The 14,827-nt window shown below is 45.6% G+C and overlaps 1 protein-coding gene across 4 annotated transcripts in view; it reads left to right on the top strand.

The window, feature by feature from the left end:
- Positions 1 to 10,879, top strand: part of LOC147439393 (uncharacterized) — a 151,630-nt gene extending 140,751 nt beyond the window's left edge. For all 4 annotated transcript variants that reach the window (XM_086485245.1, XM_086485244.1, XM_086485243.1 and 1 more), the window contains one exon: positions 10,463 to 10,879. In XM_086485245.1, coding sequence (XP_086341371.1) covers positions 10,463 to 10,517 — 55 coding nt within the window. In that variant the 3' untranslated portion in view covers positions 10,518 to 10,879. The remainder of the gene's footprint in view (positions 1 to 10,462) is intronic.
- The last annotated feature ends 3,948 nt before the right edge of the window (positions 10,880 to 14,827 follow it).

The raw sequence follows: 14,827 nt of genomic DNA, 5'->3' as shown, positions 1-14,827 counted from the left end.
TCGCCCCTACCCTCCCCCTCTCTTACCCTCGCCCCTACCCACCCCCTCCTTCACCCTCGCCCCTACCCTCCCCCTCCCTACCCACCCCCTCTCTTACCCTCGCCCCTACCCTCCCCCTCGCCTCTACCCACCCCTTCACCCTCTCCCCTACCCACCCCCTCTCTTACCCTCGCCCCTACCCTCCCCCTCGCCCCTACCCACCCCCTTCACCCTCTCCCCTACCCACCCCTTCTCTTACCCTCGCCCCTACCCACCCCCTTCACCCTCGCCCCTACCCTCCCCCTCCTCCCCCTCGCCCCTACCCTCACCCTCCCTCGCCCCTACCCACCCCCTCCCTTGCCCTCGCCCCTACCCAGCCCCCCTCGCCCCTATCCACCCTCTCCCTTCCACTCGCCCATAACCAGCCCCCTATCTATGCCTCCCCACACCTCTCAGCCTCCGCATGTTTTCCCCCCCCACTCCGCATCATACCTGACTCTCAACTTTCACTTGGTTGCCATCCTGGAGCAAGTTTTTTCTCACCCCACCGTGCATGATAAGATGGCTCGATGGTTGCCATCCTGTTGCTGTGAAGGCCTTTCTGTTCTGCCATCATGATGGAGCTTAACCCTATAGCTTAACCCTATTTGCAGTGTTACTCGGGCTTATGGTCATCCCACCTTTCGAGAAAAGTGTTGTTGCAAAAAGTGTGGCAAGGTTCATCTGCAAGCATGGACCAGGTCATTTTCCTATCACTATGGTTAGGGCAGATAATGATGCGCTGGAATCAAACTGAGCTTATCTCTTTGTTGTAGAGCATCATTTTTTTGCCAATTGGGATTCTTGGATTATGCAATCATACTGAGTCCCGCCTATCCAAAGGCTTAAAACGTTTGCAAGCAGTGCAGTGTGTCTAAACTCCACTTTTGGGCCTAGAACCTGCTTCAAGAAAGATGTACAGATGCCGTACCTAATGATTTTCTTTCACAGTTTTTTCAGTATTTCCTCTCACCGAGACGGTGAGCGGTCTTGTGGCGGGCAACCTGTAGCAGGCTACAGTGTCACTTTCAGAGGACACAGTTAGTACAGTTGGTCTAGGCTGCTTCACACTGGACGGACCCTCTGGGCTGGGAGTGACACGTGGCAGTGGCAGGGTACCGACGGTGGTCTAGTGGACATCGTGGCCAGGTCACCACATGGCTGACATTTATGAGCCGTTGGTGGCCCTTTATGGTGGTACATATGAGTAGTAGCGGTTGGTCATCGGGATCATCTTCTTCACCTTTGGTCCAGCATCGTCGTCGACAGCAGTGAGTCTATACACAGAGCACGTCTTCACCATCCCTGACATCTGAGCCTCGACAGCCCCATTGTACCTGTGAGTCCTGGGCTGGAGCTGAGTGTGTTGCCATGCCAGAGTCTGTATCAATCTTTGAGATAGTCGAGTCATATATTGTGGTCTACTGCTGTGTCTTTGTGAGCTCTGTTGATGTCTATTGTTTCCTTTCTGTTCGGTTGGTTGAGTGAGATTGTCACGCACATTGCACTGAGGACCACCCATAGTAGAGAGCACGACACAATATCCATGCTACAGTACTCGACTAAAGTTGGATATATGTGCCACTAAGTAAGCCCATCTTGATATAGCTGATTTCTTTTTAAGATGAGATCCTTCGGAAGCTTCATGTTGCTGCTTTTGTTGTTGATGATTTCAATAAGAAGTTGGTTGCTTAGAGCTGTAACATTTCCAAGAATATTCATGCTGAGAATTTTGTTCCTCGCACGAAGGTACTTTGTGTCTAGTTGTCTCAGAGAAACCATGCTTTGGATGAGGAAATTTGGGTTGCGAAACCTCTGGTTTGAGCGGTTCTTCCTGGTCGGCCCCTGAAGCTTCGAAAGAAGCTGGCGGAGAAGCAGCATTTGTAGTCCGAGAACTAGTAGTATGACTCCAGGAAGAGGTTTGCGTCTACATTTGCTCCAAGCGAGTGTGAACTGATGTGAGGCTCGTGCTACCATCTTCTCCTTGAGAATAGCAAGGGTGTCCTCAGATTGGCCTTCTCTGTCCTGAGATGTTGGCATGGTTGCTCCTCAAAGGGAAAAATGAAGGAGTGATTTTTTAATGTGATTTTGGGGCATGCCGGTCAAGTTTGGCTGGCCACTTAAAACATTAAGAGTGGAGTTTTTATATATAAGTTAATTGACTTGCGTTGCTGGCTCTTTGACGTAAAAACACTCCAGCGTTTCAGCCCAGCGATTGATTCAGCTAGCGCTTCAGTGTTTGGGGAATTTCAGCGCAAAGCAGCCAGCGCAAGCAAATTCCAGGGCCAGCGTGGAGAATTGCAGCGTAGGGGTGTGTGGAAAGGGTGCGGGGCAGGGGTACACTCTATGTGCAACCCTTAGGGAAAGGGTGCCACCAAAATGAAGGGGTGCCTTCTATGATGCCCTTTAGCAAAGAGGTGCCCCTTTTGATGTGCAATAGCCTGCAAAGAGAATTCAGCCACCAGCAAAGGGAGCACCACATCTGCAAATAGGTACTCCTTTATGCGAAAGGCTGCCAGCAAGGTGAAGAGGCGTTGCCCTTTCACATGAATAGGTGTGAGCGCAATCTCGAAGGAATGCCACCCGATGAAGAGGCACACGAAGGGTTACCAGTAGAGGGTTTCCAGAAATTCACCAGGTACGTGGCACACCACACACACACATCCTTGATTCTGTCCGTTATATACATGACTGAAACAAAAAGATTCATGTTACCTCATTGGATGGTATGTGTGTGTACCACCTTTCTTCTGCCTCCATACAACTCCGGGAGAAGGAAGAGAGGCAAGGGTGAGAGGTTCACAACCTTCGAGTCCGGGGAAAAATTGCTTTGACAAGAACAATGATGTTTGATTGATTGAATGAATGCTTTAAAAGTGAGTACAATAGGCTCCTTATATAGGAGACTAAGAGTCACAAATGAAAAGACACGTCTCATGGTGAAGAGACGCGACTTTAGACGTAAAGACACATCCTTTGGACAAAGAGCTGCAACCATTGGGCAAAGCAACCGTAGAGCGAAGGGGTGTGACGAGTCGTCGAAGGAGTGTGGCTTTTGGCGAAGAGGCATGTTTCTTGAGCGAAGGGTCGTGACCATCCAAGCATAGGGGTCCTCCTTAGCATGGAAGTTCGTATATTTGCATCCATGAGTAAGTGTATATGATGTAACTTAGTCACAATCGTGGCAAACTCTGTCACCCACCCCGGTCCACTGAGATGCCTGACAATGGAAGCCAAACTCATGATGCCGCTCCTCAATGTTGATCAGCTCCTGTCGAACCTGCTGCATCTGCTGTTCCAACCAAGGACTGTCAGGGTGGCGCTCCTGCATCCACCGTAAGGAAGCAATGCCCCTTCGGAGACACCTCTCCTCCTCCTTGGCTGCAGCTAAGCGAGCTGCAGACTCCTGGAGGAAGAAGCGACTAAAGCTCAGTAAGTCCAGTAGCCACTTTAATAGCAAGGGTGCCTGAGTGCCCAAACTCTTTGTCCAAAGCGCCACCACCCGCTCTCTGAGTCATGTATCCAATAGAATCCTCTCAGGGATGCTCAACATGGCACTCCCACTCCTATGTCTATTTGTCACCACAGTATTAAGTAAGAATCACTGGCGCATGATCTGAAAAGGTAGTCTCTGCCAAAATGCATATAGATCTTCCCATGTCATAAATGCAGTCATTGGCGTAGAAGCGATCTATCCAAGATAGATTCACGTGTCCCTGTCAAAATGCATACAGATCCTCCCATGTCACAAATGCGGTCACTGGCGTAGAAGCGATCTATCCAAGATAGATTCACGCCCCTTATTGTGCAATCAAATCGAGAGAAGGATAGGCTGTCAGGGGGTCGCACAAAGCCTGCATGCTGCCAAACATCTGAAATCCTCAAGGTCATACATAAGCACTCCCAAGCTGCCAACTCAGCCCCGTGCACAGTTCCAACCCTATCTGAGGGGTTCTCCAACATATTGAAGTCCCCCCAACACACCACTGCTCTACACAAGGCAAAGACTCCTCAATGTGTGACCAAAAATCAGCTCGTGCACTTGCATGGTTGGGTGCATAGATGTTCAGGAAGCCTATGAGGATACCGTGAACTTGCATAGTAACCCACTGCGCCCTACATAGCACAAAAATACCTCTGCCCACAATGGCCCGGTGCCACGAGTCCGCAATAGTCATACATACACCTGCCTCCAGGCCTAAAGGTGGCAATAGGCGGGGGGGAGGGGAGGTGGAGGCGAAACAAAGGTGGCGATAGGCGGAGGGGGAGAGGGGCTCGCAGTGGTGAAGCAGAGGTGGAGGGCGGCTCCTTAGGGGAATCCTGCTGCGAAGGGTCAAAACGATTCCCTGTCGAAACCCAATGTCGTTGGGCTACAGGAGGGCCGTCACCAAGGGGGGCGGTGTGGCGAACCCTTCCCTGTCGACGATAGCCGTACATTTGTTGCCAGCCATCAGCTAGCTGGTCACTTGTCTCTGACGAGGTGCTAGCTTGTCTGTCTTGGGCACCTGTCTGTTGTGTATGTTCAGCCCTAGGGGGTTGAGCATGTGATGTTGCTTGAGATCTCTTGTGAGGACATGACTTTGCTAAGTGGTTCATCTATTTGTAAATGAAACACTGGTTTAGGAATCCCGAATACTCCACCCTCTGGCGGAGCCACCCGCCACTGCCCTAGGTAGAAAGACAACCTACGGGAGGGTGTGGGTGTCTCGAACCAAAACGCGTACTGTGGGAATACTTGCAGCCTTGGCAGCAACGGAAGCTATCGTGCGCGGGGTCTCCAAGACTATCCCTGTAATCGGCTTGGACACTCCAAGCGAGAAATCAATAGCAACGCACGAACAGAAACTTCATAATCACTGAACTTTAATTGGGGGGGGGGAGAGAGAGAGAGAGAGAGAGAGAGAGAGAGAGAGAGAGAGAGAGAGAGAGAGAGAGTCGACTCGGCCCGGCAGAGTTCCGTGCCCAGAGATACTGGCCCCAGAGACTGGCGCCCCTTTCGGTATTTCTTTTTATATTAAATCTTTGAGCAAAGTACAATTGCCCCCGGGTGCTCGCTCTCAGACTCTGCGTCCAGATGCTCTGCAGAGTGAGCCCCCTTGGGTCACTCGTAAACATTACAAGGGATGCTAAAAGCAGAGCCCCAAAATCTGTAAATCAAAAGCAATAATCTCGCAAAAGCAACTGGCTCAAAATTTGCCAGTAAAATCAGCCAACGTGATTTGCGGAAATCTGTACAGCCTGCCACGTCAGCAGCTGTCAAGGCAAAACGCGAAATCCATACTGTCTGCCACGTCAACATGCCAGCGCAAATTCTTTACAGTCTGCCACGTCATCAGCCCGCCAGCCTGTCAACGTGTGTGTCTGGGCAAAACTGCCACGTCATCAATTTGTGACAATCCCAATCTCGGAACCAATCGTGGAGGGAAGCGGGAGGTACTCTCATCAAGCCGGGGTAAGCAAACCGAAATGGGCAGATCTCCTTTCTCGGCAAGAACATTTGAAGCTGGGTCGAAACCATGGCGCCACTGTCAGAAAATGACCTTGGCAGCCATCTCGTGAGTCTCAAACTCGATCCGGTAGTACCCTCGCTTGAGAAGCTGTATGTCGATGATCTTTCCCACCTCTGCTAGGAGATGGGCTTGTAGGAGGTCGTGCATCTCGCCTGTGCTAGGTCAACTGCCAATGATCTTGCAGAGAACAGAGGTGGCGTGAAGGCGCTCCACCTCTGTTGCAAGGCTCGATTGCTCTGCTGGCGACAGAGCAAGTCGGATGGTGGGCTCGGCGGGGTCCAGCGAGGAGCTTCATTTGAGTCCCTTTGACGCGAAGAACGAGCTTTCATCTGTGTCTGCTAGTGCAATGAGGGCGAAGGAGTTCCTGCTGGGATGAATCCCGCCAACGAATTCAATGAGCCGCCGCCGACACCCGACTGGGAGGGGACCCAGTAGGAGGGCGGGGGGGCGGGATGGGAAGGGGAGGCGCAGTGGAGCAGGGAGGGGTGTGGGAGAGAAGGACAAGGCAGGGGGGGGTAGCTGCAGTGAGGGAGATGGGCAGCTGGCGATGGAAAGGGCTCGAGGGCTGCGACCAGCTTGGGGAGGATCAGTGAGGGCAGCGCGGGGGGGGGGGGGACTAGCCATGGCGAAGGAGGATGGGGCAGCGTGCGCAGAAGCACAAAGCACTTTCTCAATGACTCTTGAAGAGCTTTTTGTCTCTCATGCAAGATCTTATGTAGAGTGATCTTTGAAGCAAAGTGTCCAAAACAAGAACCTTCATGATTCTCTTCCAAAATTCTGTAAATTCTCTCTTTCCAAGGCACTTTTCTCATAACAAGACCAACCTCTTCCTTAAGAAGTGTATCTCCAATAAGAACATACCTTTTAGCCTGCCATATGAAAGTGTGCTTCTTTGATGTCTCCAAGTTTGCTAGGAGCATACCTGCTTGAGGAAATCCTGTTGCTCTCCCCAAAAAAAGAGAAAAATCAGTCCTCACAATGTACATTGCTTGATCATCGCTTGCATCGCAGCATGTGCCTGTTCATTTTGAGACGTGTCAATGTGCCTTAAGCTCCATGCTTGAAACCACTTTAGTGTTAAAAACAAGGATCAATCTAAGCTAGGATGGATGAAATCTAGTGCTTGGCATGATGCGTGTGTGTGTGTGTGTGTGTGTGTACGTGTGGACAAGCGATGTTCTTCAAGCAAATTAGGTCCCAAGATGGGAGCTTGGGCTCTTAAACATGATCTTGAGTATAGACAAGGTGATCACAAGCTCATAAATAGAGCATTGCACTCAAGGAACACAAACTTGAATAATCTCCATTGAACTAAAGGCTTTTTTTTAATAGTTGGCTCTTCACCAATACATTGTATGTGGGATAAATGCCCCTTCCTCTCATTCACTCACTACCAACCTTGGCACAAAACTTCAACACCCCCCTCAAAGATTCAATCTTTGCACTTCCATGTCCTATATGCCTACTTCCCTAGTAGCATAGCCCACACATGGTGCCCAAGTCTTGACAAGTGCACTACATACATGGGGGTTTTCAAAACATCTTAAAACAGATTTCTAGTCCTCTTGGAGGCTTTTGCCCTGGCTGATGCCTCCTCTTCTTCTTCTTCTTCTTCTTCTTCTTCTCTTCCAATGAAATTTGCCTCCTGTTGAGGGCAATACCGAGCAAAATGTCCTGTCTGTCCACATTTGTGGCAAGTGAAGTGTCCTATGCAAGGACTTGGTTAAGGGTTTATGAAGCTCAAGTACAAGCAGCTCAACCACCACAAGTCATGACTTAATGTATTGATTCCACATGAAGGTATATACAAAATCTGCGACAAAAGAGGGATGTCCCAACTAGGCTAGATATGTAGTGACAAGGTTGAAGCAAAAGCGTAGAAGCAGAAACCCATCCAAGCTCCACGGCTGAAAGCTGGAAATGTTTGAGATTTTTTGATAATAAGCACACCCTTTACTTGGGTATCCCCTACTACTGGCAGGTTCGTAGTTTTATTCAATTCATATCGAGATTCTCTTCATGCCCTTTGCAGGATTCATTACCCTTGCAAAACGAGACCTAGGATTCGAACCCCCGCCTTCACTTACTTCCACTTTGGTAATGCTCCCATAACCACTCCACCGAGCACATCACGCTGCTCCAGTGTGCGATCTTTTAATAAAAAAATAACTAAAATCTGCCTCCGCCTCAGTGTTTCCCCCTCTTTTCCGTGGTGCTTCCTCTGCCCGTCGCCTTGTTGCACCTGCCTGCCTTTGCCTCTGCGCCACTCCTTGGGCTGCCGTCACCCGGTGAGGACGAAGAGGCTTCGCAAGCTCCCGCCACGCTGCCGCATCAAGTTAGATTCGCATTTTTTTGCATTTAATATGATTGGGTACCCCCTACTTGCTTTTTGAAAAGTCCCCTGTAAACAAGTTATAGCACATAAAATTCTAACTAGGTAGTGATAAAACTAGCGTTCTAGGTTGCATAGTTTAAGCGACTTGCCTTGCATGTACACATGTATTCTAATAAGAGTTCGAAGGCCACAAAAGAAAGGCCAACATGTCATAACATCATCCACGTACATGTGCATATGCACCATATATACAAAATGGTGTTCTTTTGAAAGTGTGCGTAACAAAGGTGGAGATGCTAAAAAAAGACCCAAAAACAAGTAGAGGAAGCAGACCAATGGATTCAAGTAGCTAAGAAGGGCAAAAGCCAGCTTATGCATTCGTCATCGGCTTCGATCATTAACACCACTTTAGAGGAGGAGCAACGTCCAAGCAGAAGATCCTTACTAAGGATAATCGGGCTAAAGGAAAAAGGTTAACATAGAAGATGACACGCAAGAGCTTTGCAAGCTCATGGGCATTTAGCAACCTATGGACACAACTGCTTGGAGAGTGGTGAGGAGAAATGGCAAGGGGAATGAAGTGAGGGAAAGCTCAAAGGCTAGAGCTCTTATTCTATGCTTGTGAAAAATAGAAGCTAGGAAAGAGTTTATTGCTCTTAGGAAAACACGTAAGGGCATAGGGATATTTTTAGGAGATGATCTTTACCAAGTCAGCTTGCGCTTATGTAGGAATGTATGGCAAGGATAGTGGTAGCTAGGAAGGAAGGCAAGTTGGCATTTTATAGAGGTGGGAAGGTTGTTGTCCTAGAACGGCATGCCAAATGACACCGGGAGATCTATTTGACCTCATAGTCCAGCTTGGTCGTTCGAGGTGCCCAAGGCCTTGGAGATCTATGCATAGGCGGCGTGCACACATGTTGCAGCAGCCTATGTGAGAGTTCATGAGATGACTCATCATTTTTGCCCCACCTATTGGTGTGTCCTACCCCCATTCTAAAATTTGTAACATGAGATTGTATCCTACTTGCCTACCAACTTCATTACCTTTCCAATTAGGATGTTTCCTTTTATGCATTTGATATTGTTGCAACTTTTTGGTCTCATAGGTCATTTTTGCCTTTCAAACTTCAAAGACCTTAATGTAACATTTCATCTCTCTCTCTCTCTCTCTCTCTCTCTCTCTCTCTCTCTCTCTCTCTCTCTCTCTCTCTCCATTGGTAGTGGAGGCACTCACTCGATCAGTTTCATTTATGCATAGCACTTGGGCTCTCCCTAGAGACAGATATGCTCGATTAGCACTAGAGTCTTCGCGACAACTGGCATTGCAGGGAGATAGATCATGTTGCTATGCAGAGATGGAATCTTGGTTTCAGTTACATGGCTTTAGTATTGACCGGCTACCTCCATTTCAGTACTCTCTGGATGCACCCTCCATCCCCCTCACAAGGGCAGAGATTACCAGGCTCATCAGACAGGACTTGATTCAGTTGGATACAAAGAGGACATGGATACAACCTACACATGAGCTAGGTACGAAGATGACTTTCTATAGAGAGCACCTTCTCCAACTCACGGAGGATGGTTTTGTGATCAGACCAGGATACATGGATACTCATCTATCCCACAGGATACGATGTGCTATTGGTCAGATACTCACATCCTCACATCAGCTAGAGATCGAGACAGGCAGATTTAGAGTACCCGTTGAGTCCAGGATTTGTCAGGTGTGCCAAATAGAGCCAGAGACAGAGCTACATTACATATTTCACTGCCCAGTATACTATGAGATACGAGGCCGCTTTCATTGTCTATTCAGAGAGGGTTTTGGGCCATTTCTATAGTCATGAGATACTAGAATCAGAGATACTTCGGATTATACTTACTGGAGATTCGCAAACACAGAGAGGACCTCTTGAAGAGGGGCACAATGAGAGAGATCCAGCGACAGCGGAAGATCACAGATTTCTTTCAGTCACAGACAGAGGAGTTCAAGCAGCCTCCACAGCATAACAACACCAGAGGTACCAGAGCATACTGCTTGATCGGGCGATAGAGTTGGGGCGGTCCCGTTGCCCACGGATGAGAGGGCCCTCTCGATATCGACGGAGATTGCGACAGAGGATTCATACCATACTGGCGCGACATAGGAGCCGTTCCGGATACTGATGTATACGTATATGATGCCTCGACTGTCAGAGAGCTCCATTGTATCAGCTCACCCTTTGTCTTCCCTTTGTATCAGCTTTCAACCCACCCCTACCCACTATTTTCTTTTCAGTTCTTTGTACTTTTTGTACCCAGACCTACAATTAGATTCACCACATGTAACCTTTTGGTCTCATAGGTCATTTTGGCCTTTTGAAGACGTTAATATTACATTTCATTTCATCTCTCTCTCTCTCTCTCTCTCTCTCTCTCTCTCTCTCTCTCTCTCTCTCTCTCTCTCTCTCTCTCTCTCTCTCTCTCGGCAGTGCTTGCGTTTGTCTCCATACGCCATGTTATTCCAATATATGCCTATGCTGTGTTGGTATGCACACTTGTATTGTGACTAACGAACCTTCAAGCCTCGCTGATTGTACGTATATTCTGTTGTATGCAGGTATGTGAGCCCATATTCTCAGCGGTATCTTGGTCAGTCACCTTCCATATTCTAAGAGGAACCCAGTTTCCTTCTATTTTTGTGTCAAGGATCGAAGCCAGAAGGGACACTTTCCTTAAAATTTGAGGCCATCTATCCAAAACACACCATGCAGCAGGTCCTTGGTTCACACTCTGATCCTTGGGCGCTCAACGGAGTCAACAAAAGAGCATTCCCGCACTTCCCAGAAGGAGTTTGTATATAGCTATGTATGTGGAAGGCAGACTGTTCTCCACACCAAAGCATCTGTTCATGACTGCCTACACTTCTGTCTGTGGTCCAATGTTGGGTTATGCCCTAAGCCCATGGACAACCAAAGAATATTATGTCTTATGTTGTACATCCTTCCCCCTAACCATAATTGTGTGTTTTGTGTTTTTTGAAGTAGTCCTTGTACTAGTTTGAGTCCTTTTAAAGTAGTACATTGTATTTTTCTTAGTCGCTACTTCTTGCTTTTGGCGTTCTTAAGTGAAGAAGGGAGCATACATTTGACTTTTTCACATGAAGCATTGTAGCTCTGACATCTGCTTTATGTTTTAGGTTTTAAATGGATCCTTTTATTTAAGAGGCTCATATGGGTCCTTTCTTATTGTTTTAGAATGACACCGTGGCCCTTCACCTTGTTATTTGTAGGAGGTTGGTAGTCCATTGCAGTGAGGTTAATAATATGTTATAAAGGTACTAAAGCATGTAGCTGATTAGTTTGAGTTACTGAAAAAAAGAAGCTAAAGGAGGGTTTGGTTAAAGGTCTTTGTTGCTAAAAGGATCGAAGGATCTGTAGCTCAATCTACCTTCTATTATTTATTCTATGACAACCTTAGTTTGGTCTTTAAGATGGAGAAGCTAAAATTCTCATTTGTAGCGTTGGTCGCTCCTCATATTTCTTGCGTCTACTAGTTTAGGTTAGCTGCTTTTGATGCAGTAGCCTTAGAACTGTTTCCAGGCTATCTATTTGCAACATGTAATGTCTCTTATAAGCTGCCAAGAAGTTTTCTTATGAATTAACATGTTCAGATCAACCCGAGAAAAGTCTGTCTCAAGAACAAATTATCAAATATCTTCACTTTATTGGGTTCGGAAAAGTGTTGATTTCCAAGAATGTGAATCTTAACATATTGGGAATAATTTATCAGGAACATCTGCACCGTAGGCGTATACTAATGCTCGAAAGTTGGCTTGGCTGGCTGCTCCATCATTAGTAGAGAATCTGGTCTACTAGTAGGGTTAATTATTGTATCGTTGAGAAGAAATCTATACCAAAGAAGCATTTTGAGCTTGCTTTTTGAAGCTTTTGTTTGGAATATGTAAATAGGCTAATGGGTGAGGTGATTCTCACTTTCAAAACATTAACCCATACTCGGGCAAGGGCCATACTTTTGATATACCCCTTGCCCTCCATGATAGAACAATGTAGGATAAGCACAATACAATCCTTGGTTCAAATTGATTTATAAAGGAGACATCGTTCGAAAATGGAAAGTAATTGCTGCAACTATTTGAAGGCAATAAATGAGAGTAAAAAGAAATTACTTGTACAATGGTTGTAAAGGAAAATGTGCTATTATTCTTGTATGTCAAACATTCGACCCAAACCCTAAAGCATGTTTCTTTGGAAGCTTCTCTTTTAACTAGAGAGTCAAATAAAAAACTTCAAAGGACATGTTAAGGAAATAGTGAAGCAGATACTCGAAACACACCTACTAAAATTCTAGATTCAATTTTTTCGAGTCTTATATCTTTGAAAGCAGGCGAAAAAAACATTATCCTTCAAAGGAAGAGTAAGCTTTTCAAAATCTCCAAATAACCCCTTAAGTTATTTCTTGAAAATAGATTTAAGCAGTGGCCAAATTTATTCTTCATTTAGCCTTGCTAATGGAGATGAATTACAGAGTATTATGTCGTAGCAAATAGGGTTGATTTTTGAAGAGCACCCTTGTCCCTCAAATTTGAAAGATTTCTTGTCTTATTGGAGAGTCTAGTGTATTTTTTAAAGGGCATGTCGCATGCTTCCTTTAAAAAGTGGGCAAATATCCAAAAATTGGTAAAAAAATCAAATTACTCGTAAGTGCTTGACATAGGGATCAATGAAGTCTATGAAGCCACCAAAGGCATGTACATCATGGTGGTACGTGATAAGAGGGCAAGATGAACCACTGAGGGCATGGTGTCAAGCACGGCTTGCCAAAAACACTCTCTAATTAAAGAGAAAAAGAGACACACTTAAAGCACTCTTGGATCACATCGAAATTGGAAGAATATGCCGGTGTACACACTAAAATTTGTAATGTTTTTTTCAAGGCAAGAGTGGGAAATGGTTAGGATTTCGCATTTTTTGTGATGAAACATACGTTTCACCCTTGATTTTTGTGAACATTGGTAAAAGTTTTTCCCTTTGTGAGGAGCAATAATGATGAGAGACCCATGCCTTCAAATGAACAGGGTTGCTTTGATGCGGTGAAGGATTTGGTTAAAGGAGGGTTTGGTTAAATGTCGTTCTTGCTAAAAGGATTGAAGGATCTGTAGCTCAATCTACCTTCTATCATTTATTCTATGACAACCTTAGTTTGGTCTTTAAGATGGAGAAGCTAAAATTCTCATTTGTAGCGTTGGTTGCTCCTCATATTTCTTGCGTCTACTAGTTTAGGTTAGCGTCTTTTCATGCAGTAGCATTAGAACTCTTTCCAGGCTATCTATTTGCAACATGTAATGTCTCTTATAAGCTGCCAAGAAGTTTGCTGAGAAAAGTCTTTGTCTCAAGAACAAATCCTCAAATACCTTCAGTTTATTGGGTTCGGAAAAGTGTTGATTTCCAAGAATGTGAATCTTATAACATATTGGGAATAATTTATCAGGGACATCTGTACCGTAGGCATATACTATTGCTCGAAAGTTGGTTTGGCTGGCTGCTCCATCAGTAGTAGAGAATCCGGTCTACTGCGTTGGGTTGATTATTGTATCGTTGAGAAGAAATCTATACCAAAGAAGCATTTTGAGCTTGCTTTTTGAAGCTTTTTTTTGGAACATGTAAAGAGACTAATGGGTGAGCATTCTTGACTCACAAAGACTTTATAAGAGATTGCACGCTCATAAAATAACAAGGCTGAAGAGTTTCAAATTTCCTATCAAGTGATCAAAGACATGTGGTAGTAGTTAAAGAAGCTCAAGAAAGAACAAGAGAGACAGTTGAACAACCTCGTTAGGATTGCACGGTCACCCAAGCACCATACATCGTATATCAATGGGGGCAAAATGGAGGCGCAAGTGGAATGGCAACACATTAGAGGCCACCACCACAAGAGAAGGAAAAGAAAGAAGAGACCCGCAAGAAAGACAACCCTACAAAGGATTAAAAGGCGAGTAAGAACGGGACAACAATTTAACAGGGGGGTTGTGCAGTCACAAGGCACACATCAAACACAAAGAGCACAAGAGGCAGCAGGACAATTTGGCCACCATAAATCTTGGTCTCTTGTGCTAGTTTTGAATCGTAAGAGGCGGATTGTAGCAATTAGGCAAATCAAGATTGACATTTATCTATATCAGCAAATATTCATCAATAATTATTTACCTCCCAATTTATGTAACTTATGGTAGAGAGAACCTAAGGGAATGGTGAATGTGGGAGGAGACATCTTTTATCCTCTTTTCAAGCCAAAAATTATGCTAATTTTATGCTTATTAATATTGTGTGTACGAAGGTGTGTATGCTCAACAATGTGTGTAATAGGTTCCTCTCCGAAGTAAACCTTGAAGTTAAGAGAGTGTCTAAAATGAGGGATATGGCATGAAGAGCACATTGAGAGAGAGAACACTTTATCACCCTCATCTTCCATGTGTTGGGATAGGCCGATTGGATGGCCATAGAGGTGGACCAATGAGAATTAGGCTAGAGAACATTTAGTTTAATTTGTTTAAAAACACTTGATAGCTTACACTCGATGCATGACCAACCCCTGAAGCCAAGCATATCAACCATGCACCATTATGTGCATGTATGCATCCCACTACATAGAATTCCCTAATTATATGCTTCTTATAGTCACATACTATTCACTATAGCCACATGATATTTGACCCTTTTCCCACATGTGATGGAAATCACTTTCTAGCATTAAATGCCACCTTTCCACTATGAGCCTATATAAGGCCATATTGCTTAGCTTGTATTGGGCTCTTTTCATCATAATCAATCAAACGAGTCTATTTTCATTGAGTGCTCTCTTTCTAATTTGTTTGCGTACTATGAAACTCTCACTACCATGAATGCAACTAATATTTTTTCGTCTTAATCAAACCTTACAAGTGGTATCAGAGCTTGTAAGTAGT

The sequence above is a fragment of the Adiantum capillus-veneris genome, chromosome 16 (assembly GCF_014529385.1).
Source record: "Adiantum capillus-veneris isolate H3 chromosome 16, ASM1452938v2, whole genome shotgun sequence".
Classification (NCBI taxonomy): Eukaryota; Viridiplantae; Streptophyta; class Polypodiopsida; order Polypodiales; family Pteridaceae; genus Adiantum; species Adiantum capillus-veneris.
The sequence above is the reverse complement of the archived record's forward strand: the minus strand, read 5'-3'. Positions and strand labels throughout refer to the sequence as shown.